The following is a 21,621-nucleotide window of genomic DNA, read 5'->3' as shown; positions in this document are numbered from 1 at the left end:
AAAGCCTGCGTGCGCTAGTACCTCTTGCCACAAGTTCCCAGAATCCTTTGCGGTTTTACCCCAGAATGACGTCACATTTTCAATCTTTATCCTGGTGGGCCGGTCTCTAGTCAAAATGCCCGGGCCGATTTTTTGTCCCAGTCCAGCCTTGGTTAGAAGATAAACTGCTGGGTGCTGCTAACAGAAACGTTTCTAATCATTGTTTCAGCTTTATAATCTTAACATAAGTAAAGCATAATATGATGGAATACTCAGAAATATTATAAAATATTTAAAATACTGCAACGTAAAAAATACACAGGGCCTGTGTCACACCCTCATACTCATACTACACGAAAACTGTCTTAGTTTGTCTTGGAGTTGAAAGCTTCATCATGTAGTTGCTGCGATTCTCTCTAGAAGTTAAACAGCTTTAGAAGATTGAAAAAAAAAAGCTTATTTTTTTTCATAAAAACCAAAACCTACAGAGCGCTGGAGGGCTTGTTTCCTTAGGCCTTCCCGGTGGTTAGGAACAAATACAGTCACATGGCAGGATGCTGTAAACGGACTAAACTTCAGTCAGGAGAACAACTGCAATATGTGGTTAGTCATTTATACGTATAATATAATATATATAATAACATAATGCTGCATGGGCTGCGCTGTAGTTACATTGTAAGGTTTTAAAAACTGAACTTTAAAATGAAAAGTGATGATAAAAACAAGAGAAAGGCTGACAGTGATCACTGACTTTTTTCAGGGGCTTGTTCAAATTAAATAGAACAAGATACAAAGCATTAAAACATGTTAGAAACACAACTGCCTTAATAAATGCAGAGTAGTTTGGAAGCAGCTTTCATCATGTCATCACTTAAAGACCGGATAACCCCCTGTTGTGAATGTTTTAATGCAGTACAGTTGTTATTATTATCATTTGTCACATCCTGTTTATGACAGTTAAAACAAGAAAAACGTTCATATAAGAAATGAAATTGTCTCATGTAAACTGTATGTGGTGTTAAATAGGCCTATACTACCGTACTTTAATGACGGTCATAAGGGTACTTCAAGAGCCATATATTTTATGAGGTGGTACTCATTGTGAAAAGTTTGAGAACCACTGCTTTAGTAAAAGTTGAAGTACTGACTTAACTTCTTTACTCAAGTAAAAGTGAGAAAGTACTAGCTCTGACATATTTCTGTTGTCTACATTGTAGACGGTGATTTTGCCTCTAAACAGGAAAATTATTACAGTCAGGGGTTAAAGTGGATTCAGCAGGTGGAGGAACCCTAAAATTGGTTGTAGTGGCTCAGTGGGCAAACAAATCAGGACTCAGAATAATTACTGCTGAGAGCTTCAGTAGATTTTCGTCATGTACAGGCTGTGATCATCCGACCTGCTGCTCTTTGTGGATTTACACAACTTAATTCAACCAGATGTCAGCAGATGTTTGATGAATTGTCCTGGCTCATTTTTCATCCTTTATGCAGACAGTACAACGTTTATACTGTCTTTATGTTAGACAGTATGTAGTTGGTACAAAAGTGGAGTTCAGTCAATGGATCTCAGGATCACCAGTTAAAATTCATATGAATCTCTGCTACACTTGATGTAACCTAACTCTGAGCATGAATCCACAGCCACTGTGCACCAGTCACACACATTAAAGTTGTTTTTGTTTTCTTTGGCTGGCTCAAGCTTAAATACATACAAATACATATAAACTAATTATTGTGCTGCTGCTCTAATAATCTGTGGAAAGCTCTGTGTTACGGGTCCCAAGGATGAAGACCACGATGACAATAAGTTACCTGTAAAAGCAGGTGAAGAGCGGAGTAAGGAAGACACGATGCGTCTCTGCTTTCCTCCAGAACGTGTCTGAGTCTGATTTATTTCACACAAATAAATGCTATAAAACACTAAACATGAGCTTTCAATATACTGTTCAGCTGGTTCCTCATTCACATCAATTACATTCACTTATTTCACAACATCAGTGAAATATACTCCTTTTAACTGGTTCAGTTTCTTAAGTTCACACTTCTTTCCATAACAACTACATTCTTTTATCATATCAATAAACACATCACATTGTCTTCTGCAGTGTCTTACTGGCTAAACAGTTCTATTCAATAACAGCATTGGTAAATACATTACATTTGTTCCCTCCAGTAATTTACTGGCAAAATCACTATTTAGTGCATCATGAAACACAGCTTGTTTAATTAACCCGTGAATGCCTCTGTTAGCTACACAGAGTTGCTCAGAGTGCTTGTGTTACACTAGCTAATCTACTCAGTCACTTTCAACATAACTATTAACATTCACATCTCACAGAACTGATTCGATTGGAGCATTACAACACGTTTGCACCGAGCATAGGAGCGCACTGACTCTGCTTCACGAGCGCTCCACCTAACGAGCGGGCTCGCGGTGCGGTCGCACGGGACACTCCTCTGGTTTTCTCCCGCGTTTACATGTAATTAACTCGGGCGGACCGCCTTAACTCTCTCATTCACGTTAACGTGGGTAACCATGGTAACAATAAACAACATTTTCGGTGCGAGCACCATTTACCGACCTGTAAAAGCAGGTGAAGAGCGGAGTAAGGAAGACACTATTGTCGTGTCCAAATTCATGGGCTGTTTCTCCTGAGGCCGCATTTGTAGACCGATTACGTCACAGCGACGCGCCGAAGGCTGTCCAAATTCGTAGACTCCTCCGAATGCAGCCGACAAATGCGTGCTCCTTTTTCCGAATTTGAAGGATGGGTCGGGTGTGTCCTTCGTGGCCCACCATATCCCAGAATTCATAGCGCGGCCCAGCCAAGCTCCAGTTTCCGGCTAATGGCGGCCGCTACTAAGTTTTAAAATTACTCTTATTAATCTTTCTGGGTCGCAAAATAAACTTTTAACATATTTTCAGGCGAGAAAGTAGCTGTGTAAACATCAAATATCTGCTCGGTTTATCAAGATATCGCATCTTTGCTAAAGTGCTTCGACGTTTTCGGAGACGTCTGCTACCCACCAGCTCGATAGCTAGCCGGGAGCTCGAGGGTTACTGATGCGGCCGAGAATGGCACAACTCCCGGCACATCATTTTCAGATCACCGCGGACTTTCGCTGCTCGGGTTAAACGTTGTCAGCCGGTGATCAGCTGCGATCAGCTGATCACGGGGCCGGGGTTAAAAGAGAGACGCCAGACATCATTCTCTTCGTGTCAGGAGCTCCGAAACTCTGCCGACGTCAGTCTCCGCCTGATTCAGCAACCGTGAGTGATTATCCCTTCAATCCTTTTTCTCTTCCCGGCTCCGCTCGCTCTCTGTCGGTAACGACTGTTCCGAAGCCACGCTTCGTGCACTGATCGTTACTAGAATAACTGCGTGCCTGCTCCAAACCCACCGCTAGCCTTCGCCGCGCTTGGGTCTAGCCAACACGCCACACGGGCACGCCGAATTACTGTGTGTAACCCGCCCGGCCGTGACAAACGTAATATATAAGTCACTTAGACAACCTAAAAATGTTATTGTTGGGCTTTTTTTCAGTGTTTTGTTTGTTCGTGAGTAAATCGGTTTGGCTGAGATTAAAGTTATTAGATTAGATAAAATAAAACTTTATTAATCCCCCGGGTGGGTTCCTCCTTGGTTTTTACACAGCTGACTAAACGTCAAACAGAAAACTGATTAAACAGAAGTGTGAGATGGCCGAGAGTTTACTCCAGTGTCCTGTTATATTTTAGACAGCAAGGAGCAGACGGCTGAGTTTATTAAACTCCACCGAGACAGCGGTGACGCTAATCAGAAGGCTAGACCGTCCAATTTCACGGCCGTTTACTTCCGGCCTACCCGATCTTCTGAGGACCCGGCCCACGTAGACCGCGAAGGCCGGGTCCTCGGGAGAATGTAGCCCATGAATTTGGACACGACCGATGCGTCTCTGCTTTCCTCCAGAACGTGTCTGAGGAAGCAGCGGAAGGTGGGCTCCACTTACTGCACCCCCAAACCCCGGAGCAAGCACCAAAGTTCCGCCCTCACTGCTTTCTAACATAAAATGAATCCCTATTACATGGATTTTCTATCCTCTTAAAGAACTGAAAATAAATACATATAGCAATGAAAAATGTCCCGTTACATGAGTGTTTTACACAAAATAACATTAATGTGGTCATTCCCTCACAGGGGTGCCACATCTGCAACGGCACTGCTGTCATCCTGTCTGTCTACACTCACATTTATGACCTTTCAGAATCACCGCTGATGATCCACAATTAAACTACATGTTAGTTGTAATCCAATTTTTTTTTCAAGTAACAACTAAAGTAAGGGATTACTATTGCAAAAAAGGTAATTAGATTACCATTACTTTCCCATAAGCACGCTGCATTACTGCGTTACTAAAACCTGCCCTACTCCTGCTATACAGGTGAAAATAGAACAACCGGACTGCTGAGTCTTGGATTTTATTTATTTTCTGCTGTGTTTCACTTGCATCTATTTGAAAGACTGACTGTAAACACAAAAACCTATTTTATTTTATGTGCAGAAATGTGCATAAAATAGGATTAAATGTTAAACTAATTTCTTCCAGTCAGAGAATGTTGCATATAATTTAATTTTTGTTTTATGCATTCACACTCCTACCATCTGGAAAAAGGTACCGAAGCATTCGGGCACACACATCCAGATGTGCAACAGCTTTTTTCCACAAGCCATCCGTCTCCTCAACAAAAAGGGACTGGACTGATAAACACACACACGCGCACACACACATATACACACACACACAACATTATCACTCAGCTTAACTTAACTACCTCAAGCATTGAGTCTAAACTGACTATTCAACACAAGCGCAAACACACCGACCCACACCGACCTACACCATCAAACTATCGTATACACCAACCTGTAAATGCTCTTTTGCACAATATTATTACTGGTCTTTTTCCACTAACTTCTTTACTTCCTAGTCTTCCTTAGATAGTTAGATAGTTAGTTTTTTTTTTGTTAATTTATGTTGTAATTTATGTTAGGTCAGTCTGTCTTGTCTCTGCTAGCCAGCTAACTAGGCCTCTTAGTTAGCTAGTTTAGTGTTAACTTATGTTGTAAATTTATGTTGCATGTAGCACCTTGGTCCTGGAGGAACGTTGTTTCGTTTCACTGTGAACTAAATGTATATGGTTGAAGTGACAATAAAGCCAACTTCAACTTGAACTTGAAAGTTAAAATATTAAAACTAATAAAACAAAATTTAAAAACTGACTTTTTCCATTTGATTACATAGTAGATTTGGGTTGAATGATTTATTGCTTTATCACATATTTAGGTTGTAAATCATGTTTTAAAAAAGTAACAAAGTAACTAATTAATTTTGAAAAAGAGTAATCAGTAAAGTAATGGGATTACTTTTTAGGGGAAGTAATCAGTAATTAGTTACTGATCACTGATTACTGATGATACAACACTGATCAGCATAAAGTTAACAAGCAAGTTTGACAAACTGTTACAGCGCAAACATATCAGCACTTTCAGCACCAACTAACACCTGCAGTCACATTTGGCGCCCCCTACTGTCACTCTGTAATGACTGCAGGAAGAAGGTCTAAATGTGAATGAAAGCAGCACAGAGTCAGGAGCAGAGAGGTCCTTGAAGCTGCAGATCAGACTGTAAAGATGAATTGTTGAGGAGGAAGAAGCAGATGTGAAGTTTTCAGTGTGACAGCATGTTGTCAGTCAGAGCTGCTCACAGTTTAAATGTGGGAGTAGAAGGAAGGACGAGAGCAGTATTACTGCACATCAGCCAGTAGAGGGCAGCGCTCTCATGAACTAACATCTGCGTCCATCATCTCACACATCAGCACTTTGATTGTTTATATTTTATGCTCTAGATTGTTTTAAGGTAACAGTGTCTTCCTAATATACTGAGGATGAGGACCCACTCACCAACAAATAACTTCAGTCTGAGAGCTGAAGTTTGTCTTTCAGCTGAATCAGACGGCTGATTAATTCATAAACAGATGTTTCTGTTATTGTAAATAAATAGTTGTTTCCTGAGTTTGAGCCTCTTCCCGTCTCTCGTTGCTCTTTAATGTGTGAGTCCAGCTGTGACAGTATGTCAGTACATACATCATGTTGGACATCATGTGTATCATAATCAGTGATTGTCTTTTTCTTCTATCATTATTCTATAGTGAACTTATAAATAATGACCGAGACTAGACTTATCATTACTTTGAGTTACAGGTTAATCTGTTGACTTTAGGTAAAAGTCAGATGTCAAAGGGGTCTTTTTTTAAAATATATTTTAAATCTTGGTACCCTACTTTCTAAATGTTGACCTTACACAGCACACTAGCAAGAATCATATCTAAGTTTTAATGCTTTTCTGCTGAAACCATTTTGAGCTCCTCTTTGTGAAGCTGTCCCTGTGTTTGTAGTGCTCACTGTTTACTGATATATACACCATTAAATGTGCAGCAATGACCTTTAGAAACTGATCAGACAAGAGTTTCTGGTTTGGAGTGACACATTAATTCTTGTCTCAATTTGTTACCTGTTTGGCTCCAGTGACTCATTTCACTTTGACATCGACAGTTTGGATCACTGTGTGAGAGTCTGGGGTCTTCATCTGTGCTAAGTCTTCTTTTTATTTGTTTGTTTGTTTGTTTGTTTTGGTGTCAGAGAACTCGACAGACAAGAACCTGCATCTATGTTTGTAAAGAACTGTTCTTGGAGCAAGACTTGACTTGAAGCTCTGAACTGTCTGTGACCCAGTGTTGTATTATTTTTGTGGTTTGTTATTCTTTAGTGCTTAATATGAGTTTGGTGCCTTTGAGTTTTGTCAATGAATTTCCTGTTTTACTTTGAAGGTGTGTGTCTTATGTTGATGTTTCCTCTTTTGCGTCCACCTGGTCCCTTCAGTTAATTTGTATCAGCTGTGTTCCCCTTCTGGTCCTTGTTCCCCGTGTGTTTGCCTCTGTATTTTTCTGCCTCCACAAGTCCTGCACTTGGGTCCTTTTTATCCTGCCTGCCTACACACAGACCATGACATGTACTTTCAGTATTAAGTTAGCTTCAAAATCAAAGGTCATAACCTAACCTTACTGACCAATCAAATCTTAGGTAAAGATGATCAATTAAATAACTGAACATTTTTAATTAATGCTTCTTTTAAAAAAAAGTAAGTATAAACTAATTTTGGAGGTGTTTGGTTGATTTTGAGGTTTAGACTAATCAGCTTTGTTCTGCACTCAATCGGAGCCAGAGAGCTCACTTTTTCTACTTTCAAAGGAAAATCTTGTAGTGCTGAAGGGCAGAGGGCACTAGAATCATGGTTCACGCTGGCGTTCATTTGTAGAGTTACAGTGTTATAACCAGTGTTGGGACTAACGCGTTATTAAGTAACGCGTTACAGTAACTACGTTATTATTGTGGTAACGAGCACGGTAACTAGTTATTATGCCAAAATCAGGAACGCGTTAGTCGTTACTGGGATTTAGATAGGGTCGTTACTCGTTACTTCGTGTGGTGGCTATCGCGGAGCTTCCACAGATTCAGTAACATTAGCAAGTGGTGGAGGCCAGCAGGTGGATGAGAGAAAGCAACACGTTCTCGGGCTGGAGAAAGGGGACGCAGAAGGAAAAGAGACCCGAGGCGGCCGGTCCAAGTGTGAACTGAACTTCAGGTAAGAAGTTATGACCTGCAGTCTCTTTGGGTCAGATATAAACCAAGTTTAGGTGGAGTTTATTTTGGTTATGCTGACTTTTTCCGTACTGCGTGCTAGCTAGCATGACGGAGTTTCTATACAGCTGGGTGGGTGCTATGAAGTTAATGATGTTGAACTTTATTTTGTTCATAAGTTATTAGAGTTGTCAACCGTCCCGTCTGGTATTCAGAGAAAATATTACGCGTTTCTTATTGAGGTGAAAAGGAACAGTTTGTCCCGTAATTCAGCTACAATGAAAAAGGCACAAAGCTGGAGTTATTCTGTGTCTTTGCTGCACAGCTGCCTCTTCTTCTCTCATTCTCCCCCCTCCCTCTCCCGTTTCTACTTCAGTCATGAAAACTGATCAATGATCAGCTGATCGGCTCTCTTGTTTGTTTATCGCCCACTTTGCGCCGAAAGAGGAAACCAGCGGATGTCGCGCTAAACAACAGCAGCACGTTTAAGCTTGATCAGCTGTTGTTAGAATTTATTTAATATTACTTTCTACTATCAGCTGATGTTTGCTGGAGCCACAGCTGTAAACCTGCTGGTCATGATATGGTTTGGATATGTGGTGAGAGGGAAACATGAAGATGAAACTAGGAGATGTCCTTACTGAATCATCAGAGCTGAACAGGTGATGGAGAAACAGGTTTACCTTTTAGGTGACATGAATGAGTTGAAGGGAAGTTATGAACTGTTTCTGAGAGACAAATAACACCAGGATCCTTTTCTATGTAGCTGACAGCTGGTAACTGTGCAGGTACGGATCTAGCAAAGTTTTGCCAGGGGGGCAGGTAGGGCATTAACAGGGAGAGGGGGGCACAAAGAAATACTTTTCTATCTTATTCTCATTTAAAATGTCTAGCTTTTAAAAAATAATTATCTGAATCTTACAACAAACGATTGATGGATTGATGCATATATACCATCAAAACAGTGTACATCACTGTCACAACAGCGTTTGTTTTCATTCAAAGGCTTTATGATTTTTCCTATAATGGTGGGCCGGTCTCTAGTCAAAATGCCCGGGACGATTTATTTGTCCCAGTCCAGCCCTGTATGCAGCTCATCTGCAGTCTGGTGTTACCAACATCTTCCTATTCAGAAGGCAGAATTTCCGAGTTCTGAGTACAATCGAAATCACCACGACTGCAGTTTTTGTGTTGGATGTAAAAGGCGCACATGACGCTGTGACGTAGGCTAGAATCATGGCAGCAGTCAATGACGGTCCAGGCGTGGGATTTCTCTCGTGGAAATATGCACATTATCTTTTCCTTTCTATTGGTAGGTGGCACAGTGCACTTGTGGCAAGTAAGCAAGCTAGAAGACTGGCAAAGTTATGGAAGCAACACATTAACAAGAGAATTCTGAGTAAAACCAAAGTTACTTTCCCTAGTAACTAGTTACTTTGAAAGTAACGAGTAACTTGAAGTAACTGGGTTACTTTTGAGAGAAGTAACTAGTAATGTAACTAAGTTACTATTTTAAAGTAACTTACCCAACACTGGTTATAACACTTTTTGTTCATTTGTAATGTGAATTGTACCCGTTTGTGTGATATTGAGTGTGACTAACAATGTCCACCATGACTGAGACTGCTGTGCCAGTTGATTAGCTCTGGTCAGAAGTATTGAGTCACTGAGAGACAAGTAGTGTTGCATAATGAACATGTGCTACTGAGTATGTGTCTGTGAGCTAAAAGCAATGATAGTAATGTCACCTATGCAAACATCAGTCCATTCTTGTTGCAGTGGTGTGATGTTTAAGATGACTTTGTGTCGTTTGTCTGGCTTCAGTCACAATAAACAGATAAGCGCACTAAAGGGTTTGCCACTTTGCAGAAAACCAGGACTCAATTGCAGGACTTCTTTAGCAGAGACAGTGAATTATTTACTGTGAAATCGGTGCAAAAACAACCGTTCCAAAAATTTGACATTCACAGCAGTGTAATCCCAGCTCTCAGTGCGATGCTCCACGTACAAAAACACTCCATCCACAGCTCCTCCAATTTACAAAGAGTCTCTGAGCTTTCTCCATCTCCACTCCACAGGAGAACACAGGTAAGTAATTCTCTTTTTTTTTTTTTTTTTTTTTTGCCTGTCCCGTTTGGCTCTTTTTCCATCAGAATTATTGTCTAAAGGCAAAGAAAGATGCCCAACGGATTTACTTTACCAAATTGACCATCCCAGCCTTGCCATAATGGTCTATTTGATTCACCTTTTATTGTTTATTTTATTTTCACTTGCTGAATACGGGACAGATTTGACTGGGGGAAAGAAAGGGAGAAAGAAAGAGGGAAAGAGAAACAGCTGAGAAGAGGGACGGGGGAGAAGGGCAAAAAACAAAAACCAACAGAATGGGCAGAAAAAACAAAAAAAGAAAAAGAAAATGCATATATCAATCACCTGGATCACCTGTTGAGAAAGAAAAAGGAAAACAAGCAGAAGAGAACAAGAGTAATAGAATAAACAGCATCACAATGATATATGGGAATATGACAGTAAATACTAAATATTAAACATTATTGTGCAGCACATAAGATCAACAGAACACAGTGTGCTTTGAGGTAGGAGCCAAAAAGGGTGTAGTTTGTGGGTGTGATCACCCGTGTGTACACCTGTGAGCATGGACGCGCTTGTTTTTAAAAGGTTCCTTCATGTAATGATCTGCTAGAGGGTGTGGGGGGGCCACAGCCCCGTCCTCCAGGGCGTGAAGCAGGTATGGAGGAGATCAAAACTCCAGACATCCAGAGGCCCCCAGAACACAAGAGATCATGGAAGACCAACAGAGGGGCAGCCGCGCCACTGTCCCAGAAAGAGCTGAGGAGAGTCCCAGATGAGGGCTCACTCAGCAGCCGCGGAGCAGAAGCCAGGGGGAGTTGCAGTGACGCGCCCGTGAGCTCCGCCGGCAGCCAGCTGTGCCTGAGTGACCGAGCCCCAGGCCGAGAGGCCGGGGGCACCCCACCTCCGAAGTGGCCCGAGCGAGCCCCAGGCTCCAGGCCCCGACAAGCGGCCGCCAAGGAGTGAGCCGGTGTGTACCTGGACGCCCATCCCCAGGTAAGTAATTCTCACATAACAAGACTGTCTGTTTGTTATACAACAACCCAGCGCTGACTACAACTTAGATACTCTCCTGAATATTGTCTCTTAACCAGGCAGGAACGTGCAGCCCCGAAACTGAAGCTCAAAGTCCTCAAAGTCCTGATGCTGCACAAAGACGAGAACACCGGAATGTGCACACACAAAGACACACAGATAGTGAAGGGAGAGAGGGAGAGCTTGAGGAGGACAGAAAGACAGAAATGGCAAGTCAGACCTGGAGAATGACAAAAATACAATATATAAAATACTGCAAAATCATGATGCATTAAAGTGGTGTTTGTGTGGTTGAGAAAGTGAAGACACATTAATGTGTTTGCTGTGATGCAATCAAGGTCAGCCGTTCCTGCCTCCCTCATGCTCAGTGTTACCTGATAAATAGATCATGGAATGTTAGAAACCTGCAGTGACTCGTTAATCCTTGTTTCAGTTTGTTACCTGCTCGGCTCCAGAGACACATTTCACTTTGACAACAACAGTTTGGATCACTGTGTCGGAATATGGGCTCTTTATCTGTGGTAAGACCTCTTTTTATTTATTTGGTGGGGGGGGGGGGGGTGTGTGTGTGTTTTGTTTTCTATATTTATGTTTATAAAGAACTGTTCTTGGAATCATGCAGAGACCTGCAGGACTTTGTCTCATTAAGGTGACTTAAAAGAAACTCTGAGCTTTCAGTTTCAGTTATGTGCTTAAGTTACACTGATATGGAGGATTGTAATTTCAAAATAAAAGATCATAACATAACTCTAACCCTGCTGACTAATCTCACGATCATCATTCAAATAAGTGAACATCGTATCTGATGCTTCTTTAGAAAAAGAAGTGCAACCTAATTATTTTGGATGCTGGTGTTTAGTGGTATATGAGCTGATTGATGTTCCTGGTGAGTGTTTCATTATTCACCATTAAACACTTTTCTTTATTGTATTTGCCACATAGAGATACAACACAGCTGACTGCAGCAGCAAGGTTGTTTTTTTTTCAGATTTTCTTTCTGTCATGACAGCTACATTAAAAAAGACTCATTGACACAAACTCAGGAGCCCAGCTGTCTGAAACAACAGAAGATGAAGCAGGTTTACTGAATTTATGAAACATAATTCTAAGCTTTAACTGAGTATGGACCTGTCTGTGCTGAATTGTGACAATCATCAGTTACACAATTTTATTTTAGCTTTTTTAGTTAAGACAATTATGGTTACATTCATCAACAAGTCATCAGGTTTGTTCTGCACAGGGGCGGATCTAGAAGGGTGGCATCTCTTGCCACCCCTAGTGCCACCTTTTTGCATATGACAGTGTAGTTTATTAATATAAGATTAGCATTAGCTTAAAGCGCATTACCACGTTGAGCTTAGCTACAGTTAACACTGAATATAAATTCTAAAATTGAATGTATTGCATAGTGCAGTGCTTCTTAAACTTTTCACAATGAGTACCACCTCATAAAATATATGGCTCTTGTATCATCTTTATGACCCACATTAAAGTGATTTGGTTGTTTAGGAAGAGGGGAAAGTTTTGGGAGTGACGGCAGCGGCCCATATTGCCCATATCACAAACCGCCACAAAGTAAAATACGAATGTAAAATCAAAAGTAGTCAAAATGGCCGATAACATTTTGGATCTCAGAGGGTTAACCGAACAACTCGTGAAAAAAGTAGGTTAGAATTTTAGTTCATGACAGATTTCTGACATTTTGTGCAAATTTAAGCAACAATTTGATTTTTTTCTAACAAAAACCAGTGAAAGTGAAGTTAGTTTTGTGTTTGTAAATGAACCACACCGTGTTGTGTAGCTTTCTGGATTTTATATTTATTAATAATACAGGCTAAACAAACACACACTGTCTCATAGCATCTATTGGTGTGGAGTCTTTTTGTGTCTCAGGAAGGCAAAAAGGAAAAAAAAAAAAAAAAAAAAAAAAAAAAATTATATATATATATATATATATATATATATATATATTAATTAGTATATTTATCATCCAAATTAAAAAGTTGCTTTTCTTTTTACAGCATGTTAGTGATGGGTTATAGTGAGGATGGCGTCACTTCTCATTGAAAGCAGAGGCAGTTTTTAATTAGATATTAATAATTAGATATATTATTTATTTATTTATTTAGACTAATAATGGTGACCTGCTTGGACCAAAGCCTCCAGGCTGATTTTTTTTTTGTCCCAGTACAAGCCCGACCAGAATATATCTAAAATCATTACTCTGTTATTTAATAAGTGACGATCTAAAGTTTCATAGTAACTATTTTTAAAAAATGCATAATTGCTCAACACTGAAACAGCTTCTTGAATGTGACTTCACTGGGACTGAACCTGTTTTCCTGTTGATGTTACAGAGTGAAGGAAATCACTGATCAACAGTGCAGGATCTGCAGTCTGGAGATGTTGTTCAGAGTAGACAGATGAAGAAACACATCACAGAGAAGCTCTGAACTTGAAATCCTCGAAGAGAGGTAAGATTTCTTTAATGTTGTTAAAGAATCAGAAACAGTAACATTTAGAATAAAACACATGATGTTATATTAGTTTGCTGGGCTGCTTCCTGTGAGATGCAGAGAGTAACAGGAAGCTTGTTTTGCTTGTTGATTTTCAGAGTAATGAGTGATGGCTCTTCAGGAGATCAGTGTGATCTTCACACACAGACCCTCGGCCTTCTCTGCTGCTGTGCTGCTTCTGACACTTGTCCTCTGCAGAGGTGAGCAAAAACTGCTGAGCATTTAAACTCATCTATGATCAGAGCAGACACAGATCAGGGTATATGAATTATGATTATTTATATTTTGTACTGTTTACTTTTTGTTGTTTTGTGTAAACAAATGAGTCGAGAAAATGTGATTCTAGGCATCATGATTGTTGGAAACTTCTCAAATCTTTAGGATGAACCAGAACCACCAGGACCAGATTGTGGAGTTATGAATGAATGAATATAGCAGGCTGTGGTGGGGGCCTTGAAGCTCTTTGGATTATAACAGAAATGATGCTTCGTTTATTCCTGTGTTTTACTGTCTGATGTTGTATAAAGTTGTGAGTGTGTCTGCTCCTCTGTCTCCTCAACAGGATCATTTGTAGTGGATGTGACTCAGAGCTCCTATCAGGCAGAGGAGAACCACAACATCACACTGGAGTGGACGTTCACCACCAAACCAGACACGCCCATCTCAGCACTGAAGATCTCCTGTTACCTGAATACTGATCAAACATACTCAACTCTGTATTTTCTTCGTGGTGGTGTCGAGTTCTCAGAGTTTCAGGATGAAGAGTTTTCAGGACGAGTCCAGAGTGACAAAGACGCCCTCAGAGAAGGACGAATCAGACTCCAGCTGTCCAGACTCAGGACTGAGGACTCGGGTCTGTACCTGTGTGAGGTGGACACAGGTTATGGCCGCGGCTACAGCAGCTGCAGAGTCACCGTCTCTGGTAAGATGATTCATTTATACACATGTGATCACTGTGAGCTGTTAAACTGGATCAAGGTTGGATCCTGACATTGGTGTTTATAAACCTAACATTTCATTTTTTGAAGAGAGAAAAAGAAAAATAGCTCTCTTAAGATAGTTTCCCCCTTCATAAAAACTGTGTCTTTATAAATATCCTGTTTGATTGATGAAGTTTCCGATTCCGGACAAAAATGACCAGAAAAACTGTGTAGTTAGAAACTTACATCCATAAACTGCATCACACAGACACACACCTGCTAATTAGTACTGAGTACAGTAACAGACATGTAAGAAACAAACCACAGAAATGATATGATGGTAAAAGTATCCATGGAGACCAACACTGGTGTCACGGCTGCCGAGGCGAGCCATGTGGAGTTAGAAGGACCCAAGATGCAGGCAGTGGATGAGATGCCGGTGAGTTTTATTTACAGAGGTGTAGTGGCAAATAAACAGTGGGGCATAACAAATAACTGAAGACACCTAAACTGGGAGAACTAAAAAAATAACAGACCTGGGAGCATACGACAATGGGATGAGAAGCAGAGAGACGCAGACGAGGAACAGGACACCGGGGGACACTGAGCAATACAGACGAACTGGCAACAGGCAGGTGAACACACAGGGCTTAAATACACACACCAGTAATCAGGGGATGAGAGACAGGAGGGCAACACAGCTGGGAGGAATCTGAGCTGACGGGACAGGGGAAACGTAAACTGAGCACACTCACATATGACACAGACCTTCACAATAAAACAGGAAACTCAGGCACATGGAACCAGACAAGACATTGAACTAAACAGACAGATTCACAAACAGATGGGGTGACACCATAGACAGACAGATACAGACGCAGACTCAGAGGCAGACCGAATATAACACATAGAACCTAAACAATCATCATCATCATCTAGAAAATGATAACAAACTAAAAGCACTGGGTCACCGACCCAGGACCATGACAACTGGTTCATGTAGAAGACTGTAAACATGATTATTTCTGCTTTAAGTTGGACTTTTTAACACAAGAGTCTTTGTGGCTTACACACACGTGAGGCTAATTCTTCATGGAGCTGCTGGTCCAGGTAACATCCCTGAAGGAGGCCTCAGAGTCTGAGTCGACCACAGAAATCCACAGTGTCCAACCTCAGTGACACTGTTACTGAGCAGCTTCATCAGGACATGTGATGAAACCAACACTGAAGAGCTACAAACTGTTTCTCTCATCACAACAGTTTGTTTGTTTTTTGGTTCTTCATTGTTGGTTTCATGTTTCAGTTTTGTTTCAGTGTTCAGTTTCCACTTGGTAGCAATAAAACTGTGTACAGAGCCGAGAGCAGCTTAATTCACTGCTACATTACATCAATTTTAAGTTAATAAAACAATTTATTAAACAATATTTTATTTTACTTTATTTTAGAATCAAAGCCTGAGAAGAATGAAACAACTCAGCAACCTGGAAATCTCCAACCACCAAATCTGAATGACGAGACCAGACGTAAAAATAAAGTCTTTACAGTTTACAAAATCATTCTTTCATTGTATTGCTTATACACAGTACAGTCAGGAAATATGGGCCAAATCTGAGAACTGGGTTAATTTACCAGAACAGAAAACACAGTTTTCTAGAAATGGATTTCGTTCAGTCTCAGACTAAAAGGAGTCCAAGACTAGGCTCGTTCTATAGAAGTGAAACTGAGTCTGTGTAGTGTTGGCTTAATGAAAGGTAATGGTCAGTGTTGGGGAGTAATGGAATACATGTACCGCCGTTACGTATTTAAAATACAAAATATGAGTAACTGTATTCCGTTACAGTTACCATTTAAAAAGGTGGTATTTAGAATACAGTTACTTTGTTGAAATAAATGGATTACACGGCGGTATTTTCCTGTTTCATATTGTCGTGGGTCAGGACTGTTTGAGTTTTGTTTGACAGCTATGTTCCTGTGTGTTTCCTGGGTGAGAGAGCGCCTTTTTGTTGTTGTTGTTGTTGTGCTAAGCTACAGAATGCTACAGGCATAGCCCTAAAGAATGTAGCCTCATAGACAGTGTAGTCCGTGTTGCAGGGAGAATGGACCGCCATACCTGTTATGTGTCTTTGAGCGCGAGGAGGGAGAAAAAGGAAGTAGAAAAGTACGAGCAGTCATCGAGCAAAAACGGGAGCTGGAAGCATGTAAATATAATAATAACCACTGCAGCCAAGAAGACTGCCTGACGAGCCCAGTTGTAAGTAAGCTATTAAGACTCGACTGTACACTGTGTTCATGTTTTCCTCCGAAACAATAAGTTCCGTTGGAGCAGCCTTTCAACGCCTCTCTCTGTCTCTCGCTAGCACAGTTGACCCAGACAACAAAGTAAAGCTATTTTTTGGCAACAAGCCCGACACAGAACCCGACGTATTAGCCAGAGGTCCCTTTACTACGGTTCGGAGTAACCTTCCCAACACTGGTAATGGTAGGGAGGTAATGAAACATCAGGCTAACAATACAAACAGTTTTCATCTTAGATCATCTTTGAAAATCTGGAAAACAACAAAGTAAAATCCTCCCATAAACCTGCAGCTCTTTCAGGTAAACATACTGAGGTTCTGATTCAAAATGTCAAATATCAGTTTTATCCAGTTCTGGGTTTTGGGGCCTCGAGTCTTTCCTGGGGCAAAAGGCCTGATGTAACCTGGAGGTCACCAGACTGTAAGTGGAGATAAATTAAATGAAACATGTAAATAAAGTCTGGTGTTCACCTCTCAGAGTAATACTGGTTTTTACCTAATTCCACTTATTGTCTTTAAAATGTGCTCATTTACATCATTAACACTGAATTATGTTTGTACTGTGTTTGTAACTGTGGATTGTCTTTGTAGGCCAGGGAAGAATCGTCATGACTGTATTCATCTGTATCTCTGTGTTCCCGTGGGGATTTATGTTTTATCATAATTGTAGAGAACACGTAAGTCTGTGATTTTCTTGTAAGAGCTGTAAATGTAAAAATATCAGAACATTTAACAGATTTTTACAGTATGTGTCAGAATCATTTGCTCTGTCACAGTTTAAGTTTCTTAAACTTGTCATATTCAGTATAACTCAGTGAATCTTTCAATTTTCTTTCATTTTTAAACAGAGGAGGACTTGCTCACGCAAAACCACAAGTTCTTGATGAAGACTTTCTGGACCTCGCTCAGGTTCATGACTGTTAGCATCTCATCTCAGACTGTGAATAGAAACACATAACATCCTGATGATAAACCAGATTTGAAGTTTCCCGTTTTGATGCTGTTCAGTAAGTTGGTGCTGGGAACCAACGGAGGGAAAAACAACAACTTAAACAACAGAGAAAACTGTTGAATTCAGGGCTTCAGACCAACATCGATATCTTTCATCACATTCTGAGATAGAACAGCGGGAGAGTGACAGTCAGAGTAGTGCCTTTCTCATGGACAGAAGCCCGAAACCGTACTAATCACTACTGTCAATAAAAGCACTGCTAAAATAATAATGGATTGGATTTATATAGCGCTTTTCAAGGCACCCAAAGCGCTTTACAATACCACTATTCATTCACTCTCACATTCACACACTGGTGGAGGCAAGCTACAGTTGTAGCCACAGCTGCCCTGGGGCAGACTGACAGAAGCGAGGCTGCCATATCGAGCCATCGGCCCCTCTGGCCAACACCAGTAGGCAAGTAGGGTAAAGTGCCTTGCCCAAGGACACAACGACCAGGACAGAGCCCAGGGATCGAACCGGCGACCTTCCAGTTACAGATGCGATTCCATCCATTCCATTCCATGCCAAAACGGCAAAGCTGACGTGTCCATCCTTGGATCCTGTGTCACACCCACATTCTCACCTGAGGTTTCAGTGACGTCATCACACCTGTCAAAAATCTGATTTCTAACAAATAGCATTAGTGCAGATCAGCCAGTAGATGGCAGCATCTTGTTAAATCTACCTCCATGAGTTTACAGTATGATAATAATAGCTGAACTGTCTGTACAGTTGTTGTATTGTTTGAGTTTAGTATCAGGTAATTGTGATGACAAATAAGAACCAGTTTCCTTATCTGCATGAATTTGGCCACCAAAACCACTTCAGGTGTTTGATGTATAATAACTTTGACATTTTTAATCACTTGTTGTGCTGCTATTTTGAAATGTGTGTGTTTTTGTTTTGTTTTTTGTTTGTTTTTTGGTGGTGTGAAGATTGTACAAAGACAAAATATCAAATGTTTGTAGATACAGTACAGTTTATAGTGACGTTTATGCTGGAAACAAGGCAGTAACAGGCTCTGTGCTGCACTGGGTCGGCTCTGATCACCAATGGCGTGTCCAGCGGGGTGTCCTGGGGGGGCACAGGCCACCCACCCCAACTAGACTGGCCACCCCAGGTGCCACCCCAAAGGTAAAACAATAAAATTCAATCAAATCAAATTGTGTTTTCACGGTGAAGCTCAGATATCCGAGTGTAAGTGAATGCAGCATCGGCTTCTGCGCTATGTGCATCACGTTAGCAAAGGTAGGAGAGCCAAGCAGGAAAGACGGCACTGCAGGAAACAATTTTTCGGTGAAAGAAAATGAGGACAGAATAAATGTCCCGGTAAGTAATATTAAGTTTGTTGAGTTTAGTAAACTTCGGTGAAATTAGAATACCAAGGAGAAAATAACACTTAAAGAATTATTGCAGCCGTCGAATATATCAGACAGTAGGCTACTGAGGGCAGCTAACATAAGAGTTATGAGTTATAAGATATCATCTAAGTCGTAACATTGCTGTATGGAGCTGCAGATTTGGTTGCAGGTTAACATAGCTGGACTGGCCATCGGGCATACCGGGCATATGCCCGGTGGCTTATTTTATTTTTTATTTTTTTGTAATGGCATGAACAATGAGAGGTGGTGGATTGGCCAGATGCAGGTCGATGTGTAGAAATAACTCAGTTGGTTGGTGGTGGCTATGGCGGGGCTTCCACAGAGGCCAGCAGGTGGATGAGGGAAGGGGAGGCAGGAGGAGAGCCCCGAGGCGGCCGCCGGTCCGAGTGTCAGGTGAACTGAACTTCAGGTAAGAAGTTATGACCTGCAGTTTATCTGGGTCAGATATAAACCAAGTTTAGGTGCAGTTTATTTTCGTTGTGCTGACTTTTTACCCTCAGTTGCAATAACTCGTACTGCGTTCTAGCCAGCTTGATGGAGTTTATAGACAGCTGGGTGGGTGCTATGATGTTACTGATAGTGAACTTTATTTTATTGTGTGGATGCCTTAATAGGCATCCACACTATTGAGTTCCTGTTTCTCTTTATTCTTTATTATTCCGGGTGTTTCCGTACACTTTTCGCCGTGGATCTACTTCCACAATTTTTGTGCTATTTTCACCGTTCAAACTCTAAACTGTTCTGCTCTTTCTGCTAATGCCGGCTATGACTTTTGGTGTTTATTACTATTATACTTTTTAAAATATTACACTTTTTTCCTTTAATTTGTCCCATTGAAATGAATGGGAAACTTCCACAATTCTGCTAAAACTTTCTTGTCTTTGAAACTTAACTACTGCCTCATACTTTCACCTAGAAACTCCATTCAAACTTTAAAACGTTCTCAAATTATTGGGCTATTCCTGTGTGATTCAGCTTTTTCAGATCTTCTACCGTTTTCATCTTATCTCTCTTTAAGTCTTCAGTGGCAAAATTGTGATTTTTCAGAAAATACATGCGTTGCTATGGTTGCTATGCAATTAACTCAGAGGGGACAGTGAAACTGTTTGAATTTTCTCTTCATGTCCAAACAACTTCTTGCTACTCGCTCAATTTCCACTCAAGCCCCACAAATTATACATCAAAACGTAGGTATTTTTGCTGGCTTTCAGAAAATGCCCCTATCATTGTTGTGGGACTCATAGATATTTTGCAAATCTCCTCAGAGTAACATGAAGTGTGAAAACTCTCCATATAAACTCAATGGAGAGTTTGTTCAAAATCACCGCTGGATTTCTGTAATGAGAGGCATTTTCAAATTGTCATATCTCCTTAACGAAGCGAAGTTAAGACATAAGGCTTGTCCCTGTATATCTTCAGACACTCCTGATGCTCACAATTCAAGAATTATTTTCTCACCTATTACCGTTCTGAGATGAGTTAGACTTGATTGAGGGGTGGAAATTTGTCCCTCGCTCAGATTTCATCAGATTTCAAATTCTGGAAATGAGGCACTTTTTTCTCTCATCATATCTTTTCGATGGATTTCCACAGAGCCCTGAAAATTTCCATGACTGTTCACCAAAGCCTGCTGTTTCTTACGGTGAAAGAATGATTTTGATGCTCCATATAGATTTAGAGTTACCAAAGGTTGTTTGAGAGCAAGTCAAGGCAGTTTTTGCTTCGCCTCTACACAGTTACAGTGTATTACAAGTCATATATCTTTAATAATTTATATTTTATCTCTGAATTAAGAAGACCTGAAGATTCCCCCATCTCTTCTGAACAAAACGATGTCTGAATGACCGTTCTAGCCTCTACGGTTAGGAAATTATGGCCATTTGTTCGAGGGGAATCCTGAATGTCAGAAATATACTGAAGAAAACTCACACCTCTCTCTGTGTCTGTGTGTGTAAGGGCTGACTACAGCAGGTGCAGCTAATTTAACTGACCTACATATACCAAGCCCAGACTCAACAGCTCCTGTTCCCTTTACTGTCTGTGTATGTGTGTCTGTGTATCAGTATTTCTGCTATGTTTAAGTATTACTCCTCAATCATAGTATTTCTGCTAAAGCAAAGTACTTCTACTACATCTTAGTACTTGTGCCAAATCATAGTATTTGTACTAAATCATAGTACTTGTGCCAAATCATAGTATTTGTTGCACATCATAGTATTGGAACCAAAACATAGTATTTGTCCCAAAGCATCGTATTTGTATGGAGTAATAGTATTTCTTCTAAATCATAGTATTTCAATCAAATCTCAGTAGTTGTGTTAAAATGCAGTTTTATTGCCAAATCATAGTATTTGTACCCAATCATAGTATTTTTGCCATGTCATCGTATTTGTGCTGAATCATGGTATTTTTGCCAAATCGTGGTATTTGTGCCCAATTAATAATTCTGTTATGTTATAGTATTACTACTAAGTCGTAGAATATCTGTTATGTTATAGTGTATCTGTGGAATATAGTATGTGTGCCAAATCGTAGTATTTATACCAAATCACAGTATTTGTGCTAAAACATAGTATTTCTGCCATATTGTGGTATTTGTGCAAGAACATTGAACTGTTATGTTATAGTATTACTACTCAGTCATAGTATTTCTGCGTTGTTGTAGTATTTGTGCTAAAACGTAGTATCTCTGCCAAGTCATAGAATTACTGCTATTTCATAATATTTAAGCGAA

General features: G+C 40.5%; 1 protein-coding gene across 1 annotated transcript; it reads left to right on the top strand.

The window, feature by feature from the left end:
• The first annotated feature begins 13,164 nt into the window (after nucleotides 1-13,164).
• LOC147334718 (uncharacterized) lies at nucleotides 13,165-17,934 on the top strand. Its single transcript, XM_086274490.1, has 6 exons — nucleotides 13,165-13,255; nucleotides 13,396-13,497; nucleotides 13,860-14,219; nucleotides 15,663-15,740; nucleotides 17,103-17,188; nucleotides 17,360-17,934. The coding sequence occupies exons 2-6, from the start codon at nucleotides 13,407-13,409 to the stop codon at nucleotides 17,393-17,395; spliced, it is 651 nt and encodes a 216-aa protein (XP_086130616.1). The 5' UTR covers nucleotides 13,165-13,255; nucleotides 13,396-13,406; the 3' UTR covers nucleotides 17,396-17,934.
• Nucleotides 17,935-21,621: the final 3,687 nt, after the last annotated feature.

The sequence above is a fragment of the Aulonocara sp. 'chitande type north' Nkhata Bay genome, linkage group LG3 (genome assembly GCF_057382095.1).
Source record: "Aulonocara sp. 'chitande type north' Nkhata Bay isolate Kocher_YH1m ecotype deep benthic linkage group LG3, A_spYH_male_GT1.1, whole genome shotgun sequence".
Lineage (NCBI taxonomy): Eukaryota > Metazoa > Chordata > Actinopteri > Cichliformes > Cichlidae > Aulonocara > Aulonocara sp. 'chitande type north' Nkhata Bay.
The sequence above is the reverse complement of the archived record's forward strand: the minus strand, read 5'-3'. Positions and strand labels throughout refer to the sequence as shown.

Coding starts and splice junctions, on each gene's coding strand:
- LOC147334718 (XM_086274490.1), top strand. CDS start 13,407: ATGGCTCTTCAGGAGATCAGTGTGATCTTCACACACAGACCCTCGGCC. Junction 14,220..15,662: donor CTGCAGAGTCACCGTCTCTG/GTAAGATGATTC, acceptor ACTTTATTTTAG/AATCAAAGCCTGAGAAGAAT. Junction 17,189..17,359: donor ATCATAATTGTAGAGAACAC/GTAAGTCTGTGA, acceptor ATTTTTAAACAG/AGGAGGACTTGCTCACGCAA.